At 37.5% G+C, this 24,811-nt stretch overlaps 2 non-coding genes and 1 gene segment (V, D, J or C); 1 reads left to right on the top strand and 2 right to left on the bottom strand.

Moving 5' to 3' along the window:
• Positions 1 to 10,685: 10,685 nt before the first annotated feature.
• Positions 10,686 to 10,757, bottom strand: trnag-ucc (transfer RNA glycine (anticodon UCC)). The gene has a single exon. It is a non-coding gene; the product is annotated as a tRNA-Gly (tRNA).
• A 121-nt stretch (positions 10,758 to 10,878) lies between these two features.
• Positions 10,879 to 10,951, top strand: trnav-cac (transfer RNA valine (anticodon CAC)). Its single transcript has one exon. It is a non-coding gene; the product is annotated as a tRNA-Val (tRNA).
• Positions 10,952 to 13,910: 2,959 nt separating this feature from the next.
• Positions 13,911 to 14,441, bottom strand: LOC131349638 (T cell receptor alpha variable 19-like; the record flags this gene model as incomplete). The annotated part of the segment is given in 2 exon segments: positions 13,911 to 14,212; positions 14,375 to 14,441. Coding segments are annotated over 2 exon segments (369 nt in total), but the record flags the coding sequence as incomplete, so codon positions are not given.
• Positions 14,442 to 24,811: the final 10,370 nt, after the last annotated feature.

The following is a 24,811-nucleotide window of genomic DNA, read 5'->3' as shown; positions in this document are numbered from 1 at the left end:
CTGTTTAGATCTCAAAACTGTTTAAAGAGCAGTTTGCCTGTCGAAACTACTTACAAAACAGGTCTTGTAAAAATCGGTGGGGTCCTCTCCAAGAAGGAATGGTAATCCATAGAGAACGGCTGTTCGTCTCACGTTGATGTTGGATTTCTGCAAAGTTATGAAAATTATTATTTAATAGCGCTCATGGCACTAACACAACACAAAGCAAAGAACAACAGCAAAAGCAACAGTTGTTTTAATATAAAAAAAAATTGTGATGTGTGTGAGGAGCTTACATCATTTTTAATCTGGTGCAAAATCTTCTTAAGTTTGGATAAAATTCTGTCATCATTCACTTGCCCTCTGGTTTTTCCAAACCTGTATAAATGTCTTTGTCCAGCCGAACGCAAAGGAAGATGTTTGTGAGAATGTCAGTAACCAAACAGATCTCATCCCCCATTTACTACCATAATAGGAAAAATAAATACTATGGAAGTAAATGGGGGATGAGATCTTTTTGGTTACTGAAATTCTTACAAATACGTTCTTTTGTGTTCAGCAGAACTAAAACATTTATACAGGTTTGAAACTATCTGAGTAAATGACAGTTTTAATTTTGGGTGAACTATTTCTTTAAAGATCCATAAAACCAAGAATATTTATTCACCTGACTCTGTGTGAAAAGGGCTGGCCACCTTTCCACTGTATTCTTCACTGCAGGTTCCTTCTCTATCAGTTCCTTTCTACACAAGGCAAATGTAGAATTCATGTTCTGGGCTAGTGCAGAATTAACATGACGTTTCTTCATGTCTTCCACCATCTCCTTCCTTTTAGACTCCATGCTGGCTTCATCTTCACCATCAGGGAAGTTCGGTAGAAAGTTGATTTCAAACCTCTTGTGATGTTTCTCTGAGGCTGCTGTCCCCTTCTTTTCCAACCATTTATGGATATCTCCAAACATCCAGCTTGATGCAGTTTTGAGTGGTAGTTACCCATTTTCCATCTGAGGCTATCATACCACCTATTCCGCCCCTTAGATGAGCTCTCCTGACACTTGTAGATATGTTTTATCTCGCATGTATTGTAGATTTCCCTGATGTAATCTGTATTCAACGTCAACAGGAAAAGTAGGGATCTCAAAATATTCTGGCCATGCAGTCCATAGACTATGAGATGAATGATCATCAGAAGCCACAGACAGGACTTCAGTGTCAGCTGTGTTAGGGGTTGTTGTCATCACAGTTCCATGTGGGCTTATCTGGCAAGTCAGCAATGTAGGTAAGATTCACAAGGGAATTGCTGAATTCTGGATCTTCATACTGAAGCTTTTCTTCAAGTTGCTCCATCAGGGAGTCAACTGTCTGTGGTTTCGCAGGAAGTATGATTTTTCTGATGTCATTTTCACAAACTATAACTCAGAGTACAGTCCTTGTCTCCATATTTATTCTCTCTACAAAGGTTAAAGAATTGGGTTGGTTTTCTTAAATTAAAGTAATAGCTTCAACAGAAAAACAGTTGTCCAATTGCATAATTCTAAACCCATCCTTTGAAAAAAATGATTTGAAAAGTTTCACTCATCCTTGTTTAAATGTACTTTAAAAAGTACACAAAATAATTAATAATTTAATGTGACATCTGCCATACAGTCCAAGCATTTAAGGCAAATAAATTGGTTTGCTGAGAAATCAACTTCAATATATAATCCATTTCACTGGATCAACCCTTCACATAGAATAGCATTTAACTGCTGCTCTCTCAGGAGTGCATGCAGGATATGACCATTTAAAGAAAATGAATTACATTTCAGTTTGTTTCTTAATAAACCCATTGATACTATTCAAACACTTGAAGTTGAATGAAATTATATGATGCTTTTGTGTCCTCCTGAAGTTTGAGAAGCAATGCTTGCTATCTTCTTACATAGTAGTCAGACATCAGCAATCAGAAATCATTACAAAAATAAGCCTTTTTGTCTTCCAAGTAAGAATGAGAGTAAACAATTTTTCAATAATTTCAAGTCTCTTTAAGCCTGAATTATCATTCATTCAGCATATGATATAATGTTTGAGTGTAACACAGGTCCTTCCCCGAAGTTTATAAGAGTTCTGAGAGTTTGGTGATTGTCAGTGATAGCACATGACAGCAAAGTTCAAAAGAACGCAGGTGCTGAATGTACCAACATGTCAGATCTTTACACACAAACAGAACAGCACTGTTGATGACAAGAATTTTGAAAAAACTGTCTGAAATCAGACAGGCCTGGAAAAGTACCAACAGATACAACCATATCTGGATTATACTTGATTCCATCATTGCTCACAGATGATGCTGTGAGGACAGGATATCAAGGGCCACCATGAGGGGCAGAAGTCTAATAAATGCCCAATTCTCATGGGCATTACCCCCAGTGGTACCTTATGAGGCAAATGTGCCTGGGATGATCTGAGGCTGATAAACTTTGTCTGAGAATTTGTAAGGTAACTGCTTGATAGCTTGAGTCAGGGATTCAAGAGATATTAATTTCCTTGATACCAAATCATTAATGCACAAGGACATTTCAATAGGGATGACACCCTCCATAAGGTTGTGCATTATGTCAGGTGGAAAACCACCAACTGTGTGAAAATGTTCCAACCTTTCACTTAACACACAGCCACCTTTCACACCATGTTCCCGACCAGACCTCCTTCTCCTGGATTTCACTCCTCTTTGCAAAGCAGAACCGACATGGGTGCTCAACACTGAAACTCTCCTGTAGTCCTGCAAAAGAATGTGCACCCAGATTATCAGATGAAACAAAAAGCAAACTTCCTTTCAAACAGTCTCCTAACTGTTCAATATATACACCATGCTTTTCAAGAGTTTCAAGGTCCCTAACAAGTGGGTGCAAGATGTCTTTGTAACCATGATGTTAAATTGCACTAGCTCTGCATAAAAATGCTAGCTGAATTGACTGAAGTGATGAAAGATCTTTTGAGGAAAGGTTGGCTAGAATCCAATAGAGAGCAAATATTTTGTTTCTTTTGAGAAGTGCCAAGGGGATTGGCAAGCTCAAATTCATCAAAATAAAGACCTAGGACAATCCTGAAGGTCTCAGTGTTGAAAAAGTCATTTTCTTGATACTGAGAGAATCCATGGCCACTTCCAGAACAGCGGAGACTCCCGGCACATGTGGCAGGGTATCCAGGCGATCACCAACTACAGAACATCACCACCTGCCTGTGACAGTGACGACTCCCTTCCAGATGCGCTGAACGACTTCTACGCTCGGTTTGAGGCACAGAACAACACAACAGCGAGGAAGACCATCCCTCCTCCAAACGACCAGGTGCTCTGTCTCACCACAGCTGATGTGAAGAGAACTCTATGCAGAGTTAACCCACGGAAGTCTGCTGGACCAGACAACATTCCTGGCAGAGTGCTGAGGGAGTGTGAGGAGCAGCTGGCATATGTCTTCACTGACATATTCAACATCTTGCTGAGCAGCTCCATCATCCCAATGTGCCTCAAGACAACGACCATCGTCCCTGTGCCTAAGAAGTCTACGGTTTCCTGCCTCAATGACTATCATCCCGTCGCACTCACACCAATTGTGATGAAATGCTTCGAGAGGCTCGTCCTGAGGCACATCAAGTCACAGCTACCACCCTCACTGGACCCCTTGCAGTTTGCGTATCGTCCTAACCGCTCCACGGATGACACCATCACCACAACCCTCCATCTTGCCCTCACACACCTGGACTGTAAAGACTCCTACGTTCGAATGCTGTTCATAAATTTCAGTTCAGCATTCAACACAATCATCCCTCAGTGGCTGATTGAGAAGCTGAGCCTGCTGGGCCTGAACACCTCTCTCTGCAACTGGATCCTGGATTTCCTGACTGGGAGACCTCAGTCTGTCCGGATCAGGAACAGCATCTCCAGCACCACCACACTGAGCACTGGAGCTCCTCAGGGCTGTGTGCTCAGTCCACTGCTGTTCACTCTGCTGACTCACGACTGTGCAGCAATGCACAGATCCAACCACACTGTCAAGTTCGCCGATGACACAACTGTGGTGGGTCTCATCAGTAAGAGCAATGAGTCAGCTTACAGAGAGGAGGTGCAACATCTAACAGCCTGGTGCAGAGCCAATAACCTCTCCCTGAACGTTGACAAGACTAAAGAGATGGTGGTTGACTTCAGGAGAGCACAGAGTGACCATTCTTCGCTGTTCATCGATGGATCCTCGGTGGAGCTCGTCAAGAGCACCAAATTCCTTGGTGTTCATCTGGCAGAGAACTTCACCTGGTCACTCAACACCAGCTCCATCACCAAGAAAGCCCAGCAGCGCCTCTACTTCCTGAGGAGGCTGAGTTAAGCCCATCTCCCTCCCCTCATCCTGACTGTGTTCTACAGAGGGACCATCGAGAGCGTCCTGAGCAGCTGCATCACTGCCTGGTTTGGGAACTGCACCATCTCGGATCGCAAGACCCTTCAGCGGATAGTAAGGACAGCTGAGAAGATCATCGGAATCTCTCTCCCCTCTATCACGGACATTTACACCACACGCTGCATCTGCAAAGCTAACTGCATTGTGGATGACCCCACACACCCCTCACACACACTCTTCACCCTCCTGCCATCTGGAAAGAGGTACCGGAGCATTCGGGCCCTCACAACCAGACTGTTGAACAGTTTCTTTCCTCAATCCATCAGCCTCCTCAACACCCAGGACTGAACTGTAGAACAACTCTCTCTCACACACACACATAAACACACACACACACTCAAGACTGAACTGTACAAAACTCTCTGTCTCTCTCACACACATACACACACACACACTCTCTCTCTCTCTCACCTGGATGGATACACTCACACACACACACACACACACACACACTCTCTCTCTCTCTCTCTCTCTCTCTCTCACCTGGATGGATACACTCACACACACACATACACACACACATAATTTAAATTGTTCATTACTTGTGGCACTACCACTACCTGTCATACGCTGCTATAGTTATACTTATGTTTATTTCTATTTGCACTACCTCAACTGCTGCTGTTGAATTTTTTTTGCACAATATTTTTTACATCATTTCTTTTTATCTTATTTTATTTCACTTATATTCCATTACACATGTTCTTTTCTTTCTTTTCGGCACTAAGTGTCCTGTGTTTTTGTGTTGCCTTTTGTTTGTATTTATTATTTTTGCACTGTCTTGTCTTCGATCTGTTTGCACCTAGCTGCACACTGTGCACTTTATGTGGCTAAGACAAACTTCTGTCCTAGCTCTGTGTTTTTTTTGTGTTTGATCTGTATGTTGTATGTTTCTGTAGCACCAGGTCCTGGTGAAACGTTATTTCATTTCACTATGTACTGCGTCAGCTATATGTGGTTGAAATGACAATAAAGCTTCTTGAATCTTGAATCTTGAGTGCCATCTCTGTAAGTCTTAAATTCATTAACTAATCGATCATTGCAAAGAACCCTATATAGAATGTCAGCCCAGTTTAGCATTTTCTGCAACATTTGCAGAACTGGCACATAAGAGACTGACTCTGAATCAAGCTTGTATTCAACTGGCATGGCAATCAGAAATTCACTCTGAAAATATGATGCTCCTCTGCTTATTGTGGAAAGAGGCTCACCATCTTTCATTGTCAAGATGAAAGAAGTAAAATTTGATTTATATGTTGAATTATTTCCTGTGCAGCCAAATCAGAAACATGCAAAATCACCTGCATTTTGAGAGAGTGAGGCTATAATTTGAGAAAGCGTGAGGCTCCAACTGAGGACGCAATTCATCAAAGTTTTCAATCTCTATATCATTTATCTCCAAAAGTTCATCTACAGGATCAGCGCTCAAGGGCTATTCTTGTTGCACATTATCTACACTGTGTGTAGCAACATACAAGAGAACGTCAGATTTTAACTGCCTCTGATCAAATGCTCCATGCTCTCTACATTTATGGGAATTAAATGTAGAGTAGATATTGCTCTCAAAATTGCAATAGTTGTAGGGAAACTGCACAGTTCTATGATTTTTGAGATGCTGCCGCAAATGAGAAAAAAAATAGACTCTGTGCAGGGCGCCTCAAAACTGCAAAGTGGGCAGTGAAATATCAAAGGGATGTTATCACATGGACTGGATAGGCTACCATGTGCCTGATGTGAATGATGTTTTGTTAAGTGTACACTTATTGCATTAAATGATTTGAATGAGCACAGACAATCTGTGTAGAGACATGGAATTGGAGTACTTCTAGTGTAGCTTCCATGTTTTATTCTGTAGTGTTTCAACAGCTGAGCCCACTTTTCACACGAAAACAAGCAAAACCTACACTTCCACTGCATGAATTTAAGTCCCCAAAATAAGCATACACTAAATAAAAAACACAAAATATGGTACATGCTTGTTAATTAAGCTATCTTAATTCAGGCATCATGTTGTTCATTTCCATGTGAACCACACGTGCGGATCAAACGTTCTAGAAAGAATGTTCATAAAGGCCACACAGGTTTTTACATATCATTAATGATAAACCATGAACTTACAACCGATTAAAATAGCTTAGAAATGTAATAAAACAAGTGTTCAGTAAAAGTCGATTTTTGCAACGTAGCACTGGTCACATTTGACATAAAACTACTTCAGTGTGCCTTTTTATGTCTTTTCCTCTTTCCACACAACTAGCAAATAAAATTGTATTTAAGTTGTAAGAGACACTGATGTTTATAAACAGATCATTGTGAGCATACCTAGTCATTCTACTACATCCCTAAAACGTGCTGTTCTTTGAGTTCTTCTTCGTCAATGTCTTCTCCAAACACCTGTGTTCTGTCACATTGCGCATGCATGAGACAAAAGCGTGTTTAAGAAATTAGAAGAGTAATTCTAATTGTGATAGTAATAATAATTGTAATAGTAATTGTTTCGTCCTATGCTGAAACTTAACCAAAGGCCAGTAAATATATCAAGCTCTGTTCATACAAATATGGTGGATTGTGATGTAGCAGCAGCTGATTGGCAATAAGCTTAAATCTTACTGGTTTCCAGGTTATTTTATAGCGCAAAGGGGAAAAAGACCCAGAACCTATAAATAAATAAATAAATAAATACTCTTAAGTACTCTTAAGTTTAGTTCACACTACACAGTCTAATCAATTTAAATCAACAAATTTTCAAAAGTCAGTTAAATTTACAAGTTTTTCTTGAGTAGATTCAACAATTACTTTTTACAGTGCATGTGTTTGACTGGTCTATACCACAAAAAGAAAATACTGTATATTACTGTTAAATTCTATGGTAACCTGCTTAAGATTTTACAAGTATGTTACTGTATCGTACTGTTTGGAAAAACAGTATGTTGCTGTTAGAATTTGGATGTAATTTTACAGTCTGTCACTGCTCGAAGTCCATGTTCATAGCTTGATATTGGCTAATATGGCCCACAAAAATTAATTTTGTTATAAATCATGATCATTTCTGAAAGTAATTGAATGAAAACATTCAGGGGGAAAAACACTATCTTATCTCTATTATCCCAATAGGTGGCAAAATAAGTCAACAAACATGATTTAATATACAGTATTATATATATAATCATGATATACTGTGTAATCCCAGTTAAGTTCATTTCAGGTCCAGGTTGTAACAGTACAAAATGTGAAAAAAATATATAAGCACTTAAAAATGTATATTTCTTTGCAGTATGTCTTTCAATAGATTATGCAGTATGTTGGCGATATATCCATGTGTACAATCAGAATATAGTATGTAGATGCTGATAAATGAACGGATTCAAGAGGAAATGTGTTTTTTGGTCTGGTTTTATTTCTGGCCCACTTGTTCATTTCTTTGGCATGTCCCATGTTATCTTTTCTTGGTGAAACTAGTTTCTCTGTTGTCCTGGTTTCATGGTTGTTAAAGTTTTTTAGCTACTTATTTGGGTAAACAGGTTCATAACATAATTATAGATACTTTAATGTAATGAACGTGAACAGAGTCAGAAACTTTAATTTAATGAAATACTTTGCAATTGTAGATTTAAATCAATCATGAGTAACCGAAAGGAAACAGTTACATGGAGGAAACCTTTGAGATGACATGAGGAAGAAACTTTATGACTTTAACTTATTAGAGAATACAGGTTGTAGCTACTGTGGAATAAAAATTCTACTGTACTCACTACTAAAATCTGACTCCAGCTCCACACTGACCCGACAGCTCAGTCTAAGTGAGACTCATAGTTAGTAAGGCCTCAAAACTAAATAAGCCAATCAAGCAGACTAGATGAATGCAGATAAGAGATTTTATTTTGTAATCAGCGCTGACACAAGAATTGAGATGCTCGTGCATGAATGTCCCAACAACCTCTCTTCGGGGAACTCCAACTACAGCCTTTATATACATTTCCCTTATCTTCCCAATGCAACACGTCACTGGTTCTTTGCCTAGACAATCCCACCCATCTTTCTTTTTTAGACCTTTTAGACTCTTTTTTACACCATTATCTTTGAATTTACAACTTTTCAAATACCATTATAATTAAAACTTCCCTACATCATTATATTAACAAATTGGGCGTTTCCGCCCCCACCAGTGGGATTGTCTTCGGCCTCACTCTTGCCAACACCTCATTCTTCTTCAGGAGACAGCATGGGTAAGTTCTCAGTCCTTCAGGGGCCAACACCCTTTCTTTTATTACACTCTACACTTCACGGCTTTTCTGATTTATCCACTGTCTTCTACGTATGTACTCTAGATATTTCGCCTGGTACCACCATTGCCATCCAGCACGCGCTGCGTTTACTTCATGATGAGATCACTGCCGCTCCAGGTACCAGCGGAGCGAAGATTGACCATAATAATCTAGGGTGCATCTCTGCCATTGATTGGTCCAAGTTTGGAAAGCCTGGTACCGCAGAGAAGGCCTGCCAGACTGACATCATTCATACAACTATTTGTTCTTCAAAGCCCTTGCAGCCTGTGTGCAAGGCCCGTGACAGGCCAACATGCCGTGTTAAACCTTATATTGTTCTTAAGCTCAAACGACCTAACGAGTAAACCTTACCTGAGAACTCACTCCTGCTGTCCCCCGATTATTTCACACTACATCAAACACACACCGCATACATATATCCTCATTTACAAAATTATCTCCCACACTACTCAGGCAGTGAGGGCTTAACAGACATACATGAGACAGCGAAGGTTAAAATTCACAGTGTATTTATTTGGTGCACATAGGGAAAAAAAGAATCTTTGAGTACAAAATTCAGTGAAAATAGAAAAAGGAGCAAAATAGGGAAAACATGGTTACACAGCCTTGGTTGATGGCTGAAAGGGGCTGAAAGGGGTCCAGGTACGGTGGAGCAGTGACGAGTGCAATGGCTTAGGGATGTCTTCTTCGGTCTCCAACAGCTTTGCCATGCTTCACTCGCTCCACACCGCAGCCATGTGCTCCTCTGCTATCCAAAACATTGATGGTGCTGAACCAGCACAGCCTGTTCAGGTTATTTATCAAGAAGAAAAACCTTAAAACATGTATCTTCAATTCAGTAAAACTTTCAATATAACAGAACTGTCAAAATTTTTGTACAGTGCAGCTGGATTTCCTGTCACTGTGGGTTAGGGTTAGAGCAGAGTAGCATAGTGCAGAGTCTGATACAGTTGCAGAGGAGATGAACAAATCCCCCTTTTTTCTCCATGGACTTTAATGTTGAATCAGAAAAAAACACTTTAGTCTAAAGTGAACAGTTGTTTTATATGTCTGAAATTAGTTTAGCTCCTGAGATTAACAATGGCAAGGGTTAAATATTTGTGCAGTATGAATGATAGAAGAACAGGCAGAGCCTATATTACAGAAGGTGCTCTTGTACTTGTCAGACCATAAGATAACCAAGTTCGCCATCTTGTGTTCATCAAGAAACATATCTTTCTTTTCCTCTATTTATGCTATTTATATTCTTGAGTCTACAAAACTTTCCCTAGGTTCTACCTAGCTATAACCTTGCCATTTTAAAAAACATGTCCCCACCAAGAGATGTCAGAGTGACCATTTTAGCAATTATAAAGGAAACCCAGCAAATCTGTACACTCTATAGATTACACTGAACACCTGCTTAGATACAGAACTGCTCTGAACAGCAGCTGGTCAGCGTATTTCTCTAATATCAATAATGCCAGCTGTAATAATTGATTTATTTTGAAGATGAGAGCCCGAGCTGCTTCTTTATATTTTCTGTAGTGTAGTGGTTATCACGTTTGCCTAACACGCGAAAGGCCCCCTGTTCGAAACCGGGCAGAAACATTGCCGTTCCGTTTTGACTTTCAAGACCGGGCAGAAACAAGCCTTGAGCTTTGCTCCAGTAAGAGCCCACTTGTCCTTATCAGGACCCTGAAGGTGACTAGAGCAGTTTCTCCACTATGTGGTGCCTAGCTTCAAATGGGCTTTAGTGCATGAACAAGTGTTTGCTTGTTCGAGTCGAGCAACAAGTAGGGCTGTTTTTTTTTGGCCTCAGGCAGCAAGCAACCACTTAGAACACAAGTGGAAATCACTTGTGGAAAGACCTCTCACAAGCAGAGAAGCCTTCGTCACACTCTTGCCAAAGCCTGCTAAATGCAGCTGGCGGACTTTCCTGTTCCGTTTGCCTTTTCAAGGGCGGCCCTCATACATTTGCCACGCTCCAACATGCGGCTTAAAAGTAGTGCGTTGGCCGGGAATCGAACCCGGGTCAACTGCTTGGAAGGCAGCTATGCTCACCACTATACCACCAACGCCTGAGGCTGCGCACTCATTACTCGGTTGAAGGAACGCTTAAGCCTTTGCGTTGATCGAATAGTTATTTATTTACTTACTTTGCGGTTCCCCCGCCGAAAGGAAACACTTTCCTTCGCTTCTGTTTCTGTAGTGTAGTGGTTATCACGTTCGCCTCACACGCGAAAGGTCCCCGGTTCGAAACCGGGCAGAAACATCTTTTGGCGGTCAGGGGCTTGTGCTTTGTGTCGAATAAGACTCGAGTTTTGCGCTCTGTAGCACCCGTGCCTTGGGAACAAGCTGAAACTGAGATCCGGCCCCACTCCCACATAGTTTCTGTAGCGTGACTGTTTTCACGTTTTCTGCTCATTTGCACTGGCGAACAAAAGTCTTGATATTGTCTTTTTTTTGTTTTCTTTTTTGGTTTAATTGATTTATTTTGAAGATGAGAGCCCGAATAGCTTCTTTGTAGTTTCTGTAGTGTAGTGGTTATTACGTTCGCCTAACACGCGAAAGGCCCCCCGGTTCATGCATGGTGTCCTATAAGAGGCTTCAATCCAAGGACCCACCCTACTCCCAGCATTCCTGGGATAGGCTCACGGTTGGAGCTTTGATTTTCAGAGGTTATTTGGTGAAATACACCATGGGATTTGCACCTCCTGGGACCTCTCGATAAACAAGCTTCCAAATGAGAACCAAGCAGCCGGCACTCCAAGTTTCCGTTAGTTTTGTCCCACTCAGGCTATTCCATGTAACATTTTAACAATATAGGAAGGGCTCATCTGGGATCTCTCACACCCAAAGTGAGAATCATAACTCTAGACCAATGAGCCAGATTGCCCTGGACAGGGAACTTGTACACTGATGCAATTTCATTGTACCCTGCAAATGTACATCTTCCTGTTCTATGGGCTCATGCTAAACTTTTCAGTTGATGACTATTGTAATAATTTCACTAACTCCATTTTGTTGGAAAGGAGACATCAACAAGCAGTGTTCTTGGGGATGTGCCCAAAGAACAGAAAGGAATGAAAGGAAGCCAATATTAAGTGGCAGGACCTTGGTTCATTTCATGCAAACAATCAACATTAACTAAATACAAATTAATTTCTTTTCATTAAGTAGCACTGGTTTCAGTAGAGATGAAAATACTTACACAAATAGTGACAATGTGCAAAGCTTCATGTACATGTACAATCTCAGTACTTTTTCCACACCTGTGATATGGTATATTCCAGTGGTGGGCTGTGCATTTCACACCTAGGCCTTCACTGGTGTCCTTCCTGAATTAATCCACCTCTATACCATCATTATGACGCCACGGCAATAGATACTAATCAACCTTTAAATAGCAAAGTATATATTCTCTGATTATCCAATTAAAGGACGGGAAATTGCTGACGTAATTGTATGCCTGATAGATGGCCCCAGTGACACCAACTCGAAATCTGATTGGTTAATTTAACAATTCCATTGCCATTTATTTTAAGCTATGGGCGCCTGCACTATTGATTCTGAAGGCCTTAAGGCAGATTTCTTTCACCCTGGCAACACATGATGTCAGCCAGTGACTGAAATATGATTGGATAAATACTCTCATCATAAATATACACTACTGGAAGCAGCGCAACCAAGAGAAAAGCTATGAAATGTAGAGAATAGACAATTGGGAATAATTTAGTACACTTTCATGGAAAAATATATTAAATATATTAAAATGCAAGTCAGTGATTCAGATCACTGCTGTTTAGGCCAGCAGAGAAGGCCTTGCTGACACTGATAACCCACCACTGGTGTATTCCCTCCTTATGCCTAGTGTGTCCATGATAGATTCTGGAGCCACAGTGACTCTGATTAGGAAGATTAATGAATGAACCCATTGTGGAATTCAGTTATGTAATGATACACATGTAAATACATAATTAGTCATAATTAACATGTTTGTGTTGTAGCCTGGGAATTATGTTTGTTGGCAAAATTTCCCGTCTTCTGTTTAGGTCAGTAAAACATTTTAAAACTTTATCTACTGCCATCTGTACAGTGTGTAAGCTCTTCTCTCTGGCAATACAGGTCCATCACAGACATAATTAAACTGATCAAAGTGTTACATTTATAGAATGAGAAATGCAGCATAACTAACCAGGTTTTAGACATCTTTAGGCAGACTGACTGCATTTACTGTCATGGACTGCTGGACAGTTCCCTGTCAGGACACCAGAGGGTGGTCTGGCAGGGTTTAATTATGTTCCCATGTGTTTTTGTTAACGTTGTATGCACCCTACCGCCCCACCACTGCACACCTGTTCCCTACTTTTCAATGACTTTATCAGTACCTACTGCTTCTGATTCAGTATCTTCTGCTCGGCCACTGATACAGTACGCATTGATCAGTATAAGTGTGTAGTATAAATACAATATTGATATTCTTCATCTGTCATGTTGACATGGTGACCTGCAACTGCAAATCTGTAACAGTCTGCCAGTTAGAGCACCTGAACTTATTTTAATGATATTTATGGCTTTTGTCTGCATTTTGATGACATTTGGAAGTCCAAGACAATGGAGGCACCAGACAAGTGCTTTTTTTAATCAAAATACATAAGTATCATCATCATCAAGCACATTGCATAAAATTTACCTCAGGTTTGATTCCCTGACTCCCCTGTCCTCCACAAAACCTTTAAGAGAACAATGGGGGAAAATGCCATTGGGATATTTTCTGCAAGGTTGACAATGTTACTTTGGGACACCTTTGAAAATATTATTCTCCTTCCCTAGATTATACTACACCTCTTAAATTAGACACTTCTGAATGTTGTGAATCCCCAAACAAGTTGTACAATATTGTGCCTCTTAGAATACATGACAAATCCTAATTTGTGTTTGTACATATACATGAATGAAAATTCATTCGAATTAATCATGGGAAAAACTGCAGCAAAGTACAATGAATTAAATTTTAAACAGTACACACCAGCAACAAGTGACACAGTGCCTCTTTATTTTATTCTCTTTCTTCAGCTGCATATGTTACCACAAATGTCTTTTGTGTCTGTGGTTAACTGATAAGTTGCTAAAGGAAGTATCTTTGATATTAAACGTTGAACTTCAAATGAATTATTTCATAGGTTTTTGTACAGTCTCTCAGTGACTCTGTATCACTGTGCTACTACTCTAAGAGCACAGTGATAGAGTGCAGAATCTGAGATCTGCAGATGTTTGATAGTGAGTTCAGTAGAGTCTGGGGATGTTTCTGTATTGAATCGAGAGCCAGAGGGGTTGCGCTGAGCTGAACTTGCTGACTTTGCACCTTTATACAGTAAAAACTGTGGTGCACTGTTAGGGTATTGTCTGCACCAGTAAAGCCGAATGCTATCACTGCTTGATTCATATGAACATCTCAGAGTAACAGGGTCTGTTTCCTTCCCCACAACGTTGATATCTTTGTCCTTCGGCCAAATTTTATCAGCAAAACTGCCTGTTATATTGAAAAATTATTAATAAAGATATAATACAAATATCAAAACATTCAAAAAATGTTTTTGTGTAACACCAAAAACACTGACATTAAAAATAAATGAATTAATTCTATGAATATTAGTTAATTCCATTAATTAATTGATAAACTGATGAAAATTACCTGTAACTAGAGTGAGAATCAGTGGTATGTATCTCACTATGTACAGTAAGTTGTATAGTTGATCCATTTCTGAACACAGCTCTGTGAGGATTCTGTATAATAGTGCTGTATGTGCTGAACTTTACACGTCTCTAGAAGGACACACCCAGGAAGTGACACTGTTGTGCTGTAACTGTATACAGATCACCACTTCACACAGTATCAGTGAACTATCACCAACACAATACAACATTATTCTACTATAACTGAATAACCACAGTCGGGAATTATTGTTCTTTTCTCTTTCATTTGCAGTCAGATAATACAATAAGAATATAAACAGCAGTTAATAAAGCTATGACTGAATACATTTTCTCTATTAAACACAATTCTTTGCTCATATATTCTGTAGTTTGCTTCTTCAGAGCTTCTCTTATTAAACTATTTGTATTTAAATGCATTTCAGATGAATTTGTCTGAATCTTGTTTACACATGAATATACACATACAATATGAATCACTTCAAAACATTCAAATAGAAATTAGTACATCATGTTAATATAGATTTATTGATATTAAAAACAGCTGGTATAACAGGGTGGATAAGTAACATTTGACAGTGACAAGGTGGGAAGACAGAACAATAGGAAGGGTGTGACACAAAGTGCAAAGGAAAACAAACAGAAAAGCAGGCTCTGCCGATCCACCTGTCAGCACCTCTCCAGTGGAACTGTCCCAGTGATTCCTGACACTACCAACAGCAGTTATAGTTATGTAGGTGTAATCATGTATACATACATGATAAGTGCATACAAACCCTCTCTACCTCATAAACAATATAAGCAGCTGCTTACTGTCCTGCAACTGCAGCTTAAAAATGTTAGCGGATGAAAATATGTTGTCAGTAAAGCATGAGTACTAGTATTATAATCAGGTCAAATATTATCAGGACATTGTCTTAGCTTAAATGCAGCAAAGTAACATGCAGTTGTGTGTACATGCATAATGACTGTCTGAATAGATGAATAAACATTTGTTACAATGAATCGTATAAACTGTAAAGAAACTACATCCCTATACATATTTATATATGTATGTATGTTTATATGACATGCTTGACATGGTTCATTTTTTTCTGGTCATTCACGTCATCCAGATCTTCTCTATTAATAATTTTATATTAGATCATATATTTAAATTGCATTTACAGCACTGGGTAGTCTGATGGATTTATAACTCCAAATGTATTTCTATCTGAAATGTTGCTGAGTTTGTATTTGGGCATGTTATTGTTTTAAAGAGTTGTTGAAAACAGTGATAAACCTCAATAACTAAACTGTATTGGTTGTTTCAGAAACATTACATGACAAGAGCATACCTAATAATCTGTGGTCTCTGGGTTTGTAACAGTGTTCAGAGTTAAAACTGAATTGAATTGAACTGAACTCAAACTGGACACTGTGCACAAGAGAAAAAAAAAACGATGGACTAATATATAAAGGCAGTTCTAGTCACTTGTGTAAAAATACCAGGAATTGGTCTGTAGTGGTTATACCATCTGAAGAGATAATTCTATGTGAAGTGCAGGTTTCCTGTGTAATGCTTTAACACAAACAGATTAAAGTACACACAACATATGAAATGAATTGACAAAACACTGCAGTGTTAAATTACACAGATATACTCCATCCCAACAGAAGCAGCAAAGCATGAGAGGTCTAATTCTTATATCCTGCAAAGCCTCAAACTCATTCCTTAGTTCTGGAGATTTCCTCATTACCTCATCACTGGTCTGAGTGAATTATCCTAGATGCTATATATAGTTCAATGTTATATATGTGGAGCCATAGCTTGTCTTTAGTGCACTTCTAATTTAATTAGAAATTGCCCCTAAGAGTGAAGGAGAGTGTGAATGTGTGTGCATGATGCACTGTGAAAGACTGGCATCCCATCAAGAAAGGAGCTGTCTCTAAATAATACAACATTTACTAGTAATATAAACTAAATTAAAAATATACATTTTGAGAGAGAAAGAAAACTGTGTCAGAGTTTTTGTACAGTGCAGCTGGATTTCCTGTCACTGTGGGCGCCAGAGCACAGTAATATAGAGCAGAGTCTGATACAGCAGCAGAGGAGATGATCAGATCCACTTTCTTATCTTTAAGTGTAGCATTCATTCTTGGGGGAATGTTAGCACTTAGATCTCCATATTGGTGAATATAAAGAAGGAACTCAGGTTTAGATTTTGGATATTGTCTGTACCAGTGCAGAGAGAATCCTGTAGCACTTGTTTCATATTCACAGGACAGAGTAACATCATCACCTTCATCTACAACTTCATGGGTGAAAAGTGGCTTTATTGAATCTGCCATGGAGTCACCTGTCATAGAGAAGAGAACATAAAGTTTTACACAATCAAGCCAGAATTACACACAGAAATCATGCTTTCTATAACACCAGACATTAATAAACAATACATAATATCTAAACTAACAAAAGGTGTTAACTCACCTAGTGAAAGCCACAGACACATGAATATAACAGTGAACATGATGACTGGTTTTAGCTGAATGAAAAAGCTCTTTCTGTACTCTAATATATTACCATGATAAATGTTCAGGAAGCTCCACCCCCCAGCATCACATGACAGTGTCTCCAGTGTTGATGACAGTGAAACATCCTGGCTTTACATTAAGCCTTGTTTGGGAAACTGTGCTGAAACTCTTTACATAGTAAACAAAAAACAAAACAAAACTGACAGCAGGAAAAAATAATACTAATAATTAAAATGAGTAAAATATTTTATTTTATGATTTTTTATATTTTATAAATGTTGTCTGGACAATAAGGTATTTGAAAGCATGTTTATTAAATAGGATTACATTTTCATGAGGTGGTATTTTATTAGGTGAGGAACAAACCAGGCTCTTTTCTTTCTGTTATCTATTATTCTTTACTGTCATTTAACTCATTGCTTAATAAAACCGCTGTGTAAAACTAGTTGACTTGATCTCATATCTGCTGATTGGTCATTTAAACATGAAACTGTGTTTATAAAGAAAGGGTAAAGTTTCTTATCCTATGATGAGAGAATCTGTCCAGAGCCCTTTTTATTCAATGCAGCTGTAATGTGCTTGTCCTTGCTGGAGACAAATATATTACAAATATAAGTCAAACATTTTTAATGAAATTGTATGTAATTACTGCAAATTCTACATATAGGTCTAGCACTATGTATGTAGGATTGAACAACAGATAGAGTCTATATTATTTTGCAAAGAATTATGTATAATCACAGAAGTCTACATATTTGGGCATGTGAGCAGGGTTCTAGTATTTGGCCCACAATAAGATAACTCACTACACCATCTTCTGGAGAAAAGAGAAAGACATTAACAAACAAGTCTATTTTTATTCACAAATCATAACAACAAATTATAATTTGCAGAAAATAACTTTATTCAACTTCTGAACTTCAGCTGAGTAAACTAGGGAACTACAGTATCTTTCAAAACAACAATATTTTTCCCAAATCAACAAACTGTTGTTTATAGTTGACAAAAGTAGCCATCTAATTATATTTTGTCAGAATGATTTACATTCCAGAAACTTCACTGGGTTGGGTTTGAAAGCAGCTATAAAACTCAACTCCACTGAATTGGCCATTAAGAATGTGATGTCCTGTCATTAAGATGTCCTGTCCTACATCTTGTCCTAACAGGGAAGTAAAGACACAAAATTACCTTAAATTTACTTAAATAATTGATTATTAATCACAAGATAATATTTGAAACCAAAATACATATATATATATATATATATATATATTGAGCTTATTTGTTTGTTGTGATAAACCTGTTATACTGTATTTCACTGAGGTAATGAACAAACCAGCCTCTTTTCTTTCTTTGTCTATTTTATGTTGTCATTTGACTCTGATCTGACTTTGATTTTAATGTAATTGATATAGACATCTGCTTAATAAAGCCACTGTGAAAAAATTAGTTTAGCTGATGGATCCAGGCACAGCAGCTGCACTTTGCAGTTCACAGAAAAGTATTGATTCACCCCTAATTATTAACAGTAGTACAGATTTATTATCAAATATAATTAAGATCATCTGTGACTTGGGGCCTGAAACAAAAATCTGACTTATAAGTTTCCTAAACAGAAAGGTTTTTCTTTTACAGGTTCCACAGATGCAGGGTCTCAGAGGGTAACAGACATATTCCCAAAACCAACAGCAATTAAGTGCTGAAGTATTTCAATCAATGTCAAAAACACACTGGGAAATCAAACTAGTGGACATTCTTATTATTCAAGACTCAAGACCAAAGTAAACCTGCACAGAAACATATATTGAACACGTCAGATCTCAAGCACAATAAACATTCATATTTTAGAATTAATATTAATAAAGCTGCCACCACTGGCTATGAGAACTGCACTTAGTGCTGTGGAGACTGAGTGAACATGTGGCAGCACAGTGAGAGTCTGGAGTGGAGCAACCATTTCCATTTCAACTACAACTTGTGATTTCAAGTGCTATTTTATAATCTGCCAAATAATGAAGAGTGAAGTCTTCAGTTCACTAGTGTTACATTAAAAATCAGCACCTTAAAATACTTAAATACATATTGTTATTAAACCTTGTATTATATTTTATTACATCAGGAGAATAACAAAATAACACCATGAGCATTAGCAAAAATATTTTTTTTATTAAATATTAACATTTATTTTTAAAGGATCTATTCTTCTCTGGTTATTCAACCAATAAGCATTAGCAACATATCCAAGACGATCATTGTTGATATTCAAGCAAATGAACGTCAAAGTCTGAGAATTAAGAAAGAAAAGTGTATTTGAATGAAACAGGTAAACATCTCCCCCTGCTGAGAAAAAAAACAAATGCAGCTTGACTTTTTGTACAGTCTGTTTGAGTTTTGTGTCACTGTGGGCTCCATGGCGCAGTAGTACAGTGCAGAGTCTGATACTGCAGCAGGAAAGATCTCCAGATCTACTTTCTTGTCCTTTTTATGAACTTTGGTGGATAGTCTTGGGTCATGTTCAGATTTAGTGACACCATCTGAGGATTTATGAATCTGCAGGAGAAACTCCGGTTCTGATTGAGGTTTTTGTCGATACCAGTGGAGATAGTCTGCTGAGTCATCATATGTGCAGGTCAGTGTGATGTTGCTGCCTTCACTTGAAGATATGATGGTTTGTTCTGGTGTAATGCTGCTGTCAACAGCACCTGCTGTAAAACATTACAACAACATAAACATTTCTACTTTCATTGTGTAAGTTAATTAATCATGTTTAGGTATCAGATTAAGTATCAGTTCATTTCCAGCATTCACCTAAAGTTTGTGTATAATATAAATGACTTACCGATGTTTTTAACAACGATGAAAATAAAGAAGAGTAACATGACTGTTGTGTCTCTCTTGCAGTAGGTATAAATGGCAGGATCTCTGTGAAACTTTCTAAACTGTATCTTACCACATCTAGCTCCACCCACTTTTACTCATAGTCATGTCAGTTCTGGTATCATATGTAATAAATCCATTGTTTAAGTTAATTGACTGAAACAAGCAATGAATTTTCATAATATATTTTATGTCATGTTTAAATCTGTTAAGGCTGATTTTTGCTAAATTTAATGATAATTTTAAGCAGTTCACTAGAATAAGACACCCTTTATTAATCTCATGTTGTGTCTATATTTAATAACTGCATTCAACCATATATTTAAATTAATTTAAGTTATTCTGTAGTGCTACATGCTACACAATGTAATTAATGCTATGAGCCTCCCCTTGATAAAGCACTCCCTAAATAAAATGTTTCACTATGCTGGAGTAAACAAATACTTGACTAAATGAGTCCCATTTGTCTCAGAAGGTATGAACACCATCTAAATTTGAAAAAGTCTTACAATATGTACAAATTCAGCTAACAAATAACTGATTACAAGTTTCTTTTCATCATTAATGCTATAGACTAGCACTGGTTCCAGTAGCCAGCATAAAAAATAGGCGTGCACAAAGAGTCACAATGTACAAGGCTTCATGATGTGTGTTAGTGTCCATGTGCTTGATTCTCAGTACTTTTTCCACTCCTGTGATATGGTGTGTTTCCTCCTTGTGCCTAGTGTGTCCATGATAGATTCTGGAGCCACCGTGACCCTGATCAGGATAAAATCTTCACTGAAGAAATGCAGCATAACTAACCAGGTTTTAGACATCTTTAGGCAGACTGACTGCATTTACTGCTAGATTTGTTAATATGGGTCTTCATCAAGCACAATCTTTTTCATAATGTTTGAGTGTTTTCCAGAGTTTAGTACATATACTACACCATAACTCATGCATTGGTAAACTGCAGTTTTCTTTTATTTAACTTTCCTTTAATTTTATCCAAAGTAAGGTATTATTTACACAATTCCACAGCTGCCTGGCATACATCAGCATAAAAGTGAGTTTACATTCTTTACACTGAATAACAAAATTAAAATACAGAATATGTTTACAAGTACGTTATATATTTGAAAAATATCAATGTCAAAAAAAAAAATCACAATCTCTCAGCTTTGACAGACTGCTTTCCAGAATCAAATACATAGATGGAGACACGAAACTCTGGTATATAATCACCTGCAGTAGCAGTGAAATTGCAGGACAGAATGACATAATTATCTTCCAAGACATGCTCTTCTGCTATAAGATGCTCAGTCATTTACATTGATGTGTTCCCTGTGGAAAAAAGAGAAAAGAAAAATGTACAAACTGAATGAAATATTAAAAAATGTAATTATTCTATGAAAACGAACATACCTAGTAGAAGTATTAAGAGAATAAGATTAAAGAGCAGCATGATAGAGATGGTAATCTGCTGAAAGATAAAGCTGAAGGAGTTTACTGTCATAGTCTGTGGAGCTCCACACTTCCTGCAGCTGACACTGTTGATCAGAATATGTGTCACCAGGGGGCAGAGTGATGCCAGAGTTTATTAACTGTAATTACTGCACCACACAACCAGTCTTAAGCATTTTCTAAACACAAAGAAAAATGGGGTGGGTTTTATCATTTATAAATTTGACGGCCCCAAGTCCACTGAGTGTGACAAGGCAGTCACTGGTATTTTGAGTGGGGTGATAGCTTTGTTCAACACAGCTGACCTGAAAGCAGTAGCAGGCTTTGTTCATTATTTTACCCTGAAAACACCTAATGTGACCAACAGGCTCACTCACCACTCCATCTGAGGTTTTATATGAAAAATAAATGATCAATACAGGACACTTGAAGCATATTTTTACAAATATTTTTATTTCACTTTAAACTCAAAATATTACTTTAAACCACTGTGTCCAAAGGATTACATGGTGGACAAGATAACTTTGTTCACTCAGGAGAAAAGAAGGACTGGAATTGATTATAGGTGTATGATATTAAATTATGGGTGTCCATATCATCATTTTCTATTCATTCTGTCGCACATAATGGAAAATAGTTTTACTTGATGAATACAATTCAACATGTACTGAGCAATAACATAGTTTCACCTTTGAATGGATGCAGTTACCAGAGCAATACAGATATTCCACTACACCAGAGCCACAATGTATCAGTACAGAACACTGTCCTTTCAGCTGTTTCATAAAGTCACCCTTAACATCATACTATTGTCTGACTTCTGTTAAACCCTAATACTTTATTCATTGCTGGCTATAAGAGGTCAATTAGCGGTACTGTTTGTTGGAAATTGACAAATGTACATAACTGTGTCAAGTATTTCCTCAAAAGTAAGTTATTTTATCTTAAACATATTAGATGTGTAGCTTAATTTCTATTCAGTGTGTCTCTGACATTAATAAAACTACATAAACATATTATATAATCACATATAAACCCACTTTACCTTCTAAACATCATAAACAGGTGCTTAGTGTCCTGCAGCTGCAACATAACAAATACTGGCTGATAAGAATCTGTTCAGGAAATCCTGAATGTCACAGTTCTAGTGGGAACAGAATAGAGTTAACTCAAATGTCAGAGACATCCATAATCCCACAGTCATGTTTTAGTATATATACAGTAAAAGACACATTAAGCTTTATTAATCAAATGTACATGCAGTTAATGTGACAATGAACTTTCTACTGAACTTTCTATTCTCTATAGGAGTTTCTTTATTTATTCATTTCATTTGTACAACTGTATCTGTACAATGAATCTCATTGTTCTACAATCACTCACATCTGTTCTGAGGGGTTTGTAAAAGGTCATTGCTCTAGCTCACATCCAACAAAGTAACAGTGATCTGTACAAACATAAAACACACAAGACTGAAGGAATAAATGAATCTACCATTTTATTTATTTGTTTGTTTGTTTGTTTGTTTGATGATTTCAAATGACTATTAATTACAGTGAATCATGGACAAAACTGGCAAGAAAAGATCAATAAACTTAATTTCATGTCATATGCACCCAAACATCCAAAACAATGGATCTGTGTCTATAAAATACTGTTTGTTCATAACAATGTAGATTTGTGACTTTAATGTGATGAATGTGCGGCTTATGTGGTTTTTAAACACATTTTATTTTTTATTTATTAGTTTGCTTGCTTGCTTACATTTTTATTTATTCAGTTATTCCACAGAATTACTACAAACATTGTTTGTGTCTGTGGTTATCTGATAACAGGTTGGTAAAGGAAGGATCTTTGATGTGGTTTTAGAATCTTCATTTATACTGGTTTATACGTTTTTGTAAAGTCTTTCAGTGACTCTGTATCACTGTGTTCCAACTCTTAGAGCACAATGATAGAGTGCAGAATCTGAGAGCTTTAGTCCTCTGATAGTAAGTTCAGTAGAGTCTCTGCTTGTTTGTGTCTTTAATCGAGTGTCAGTAGGAGTGCTGGCATAACTATATGACCTTGCACCTTTATACAGTAAAACCTGTGGTGCGCTGTTAGGATATTGTTTGTACCAGTAAAGCCAAATATATTCACTGCTTGACTCATATGAACATTTCATAGTAACAGTCTCTGTTTCATTCCTAACAATGTTATCTTCATTTGTTGGCCAAATTTTATCTGCAAAACTACCTGTTGTAAAGAACATTAAGAAAAAAAACTGTAAGGCATTTTAAAAACCAGATATTGACCTGAAAATTAGAAAATTACTATATACTCTAAAAACAAAAATATTACTTAATACAATTAAATAAGTGATGAAATAAATTACCTGTAACTAGAGTGAGAATCAGTGGTATGTATCTCACTATGTACAGTAAGTTGTATAGTTGATCCATTTCTGAACACAGCTCTGTGAGGATTCTGTATAATAGTGCTGTATGTGCTGAACTTTACACGTCTCTAGAAGGCCACACCCAGGAAGTGATGCTGTAGTAGTGTAACTTTGTACAGATCATCACTTCACACAGTTTCTGTGACAGAAAACTCATTAGAGTCATTAATATGGCTGGTGTTGTATTTCAAGATTCATCATCTATACGATACTATTAGCCTTTACCTATTTGTTTGGTGTTTATATTATTTGTATATGTATAAATAATTATGATATTTTGCTGTGGAACTGCAAATGTCATGAATAGGCTCAATGACTCAAATATCCATAGTGATCATGATAGGAAACTGGATCCAGATTGAAACAAAATTTCTGTGTCTGTTCCCAAAAGGTAATTAAATTCACTTCAGTTCATTTCAGTTCACTTCATTTTTATTTGTACATCACTTTTATCAATAGACATTGTCTCAAAGCAGCTTTACAGAAATACAGAAATTCAGAATAGAAATAACAAAGGTGAAAATTAACTTTATCCCTAATGAGTAAGTCTGAGGCAACAGTGGCAAGAAAAAAGTCCATTAGATGATTTGAGGAAGACTCAAAAGGAAACCCATCCTTATCTGGGTGACACCAGAGAGTGTGATTAAAAACTTCTACCGGGATATATATAGTCAAATATTAAAAATAAAATAAAATCAATTGCATATATCAGTTAATTGATGTGGATATGTAAGATACACAGAGAGAGTCCAACATCTAGGATCTAGCATTCTCTCACTGTGGCCTTAATATGGAACCAACCCAGCCACTGGATCAGCCATAAGAGATGAATTGTTGCAGCACGACAAATCTTTAGTAAGTACAGCGACAAAACACATTCAGTTTGTTGGCTCTGTCCAAGCTGCCCCCTGCTGATGGTCCTTCATACTGGAGCCTGTGATCTGCTTCATGCCCATCCAGATGTACTTGATGTTGTTTTGATGAAGTTTACTCTCCTGCTTCTGCTGTCCATCATTTCTTTTTCAACGTCAAACTACTTTTCACGTAAATAAGAAATGACTGTATAGGCACAACATATAGCAAAAACTTGTCCTATTTTATGTTATTTTAGTTTATTTTTTATACAATTCATAGTAAAAT

The sequence above is a fragment of the Hemibagrus wyckioides genome, unplaced genomic scaffold, assembly GCF_019097595.1.
Source record: "Hemibagrus wyckioides isolate EC202008001 unplaced genomic scaffold, SWU_Hwy_1.0 Contig1, whole genome shotgun sequence".
Classification (NCBI taxonomy): domain Eukaryota; kingdom Metazoa; phylum Chordata; class Actinopteri; order Siluriformes; family Bagridae; genus Hemibagrus; species Hemibagrus wyckioides.
This window is presented reverse-complemented; position numbering and strand designations above follow the sequence as displayed.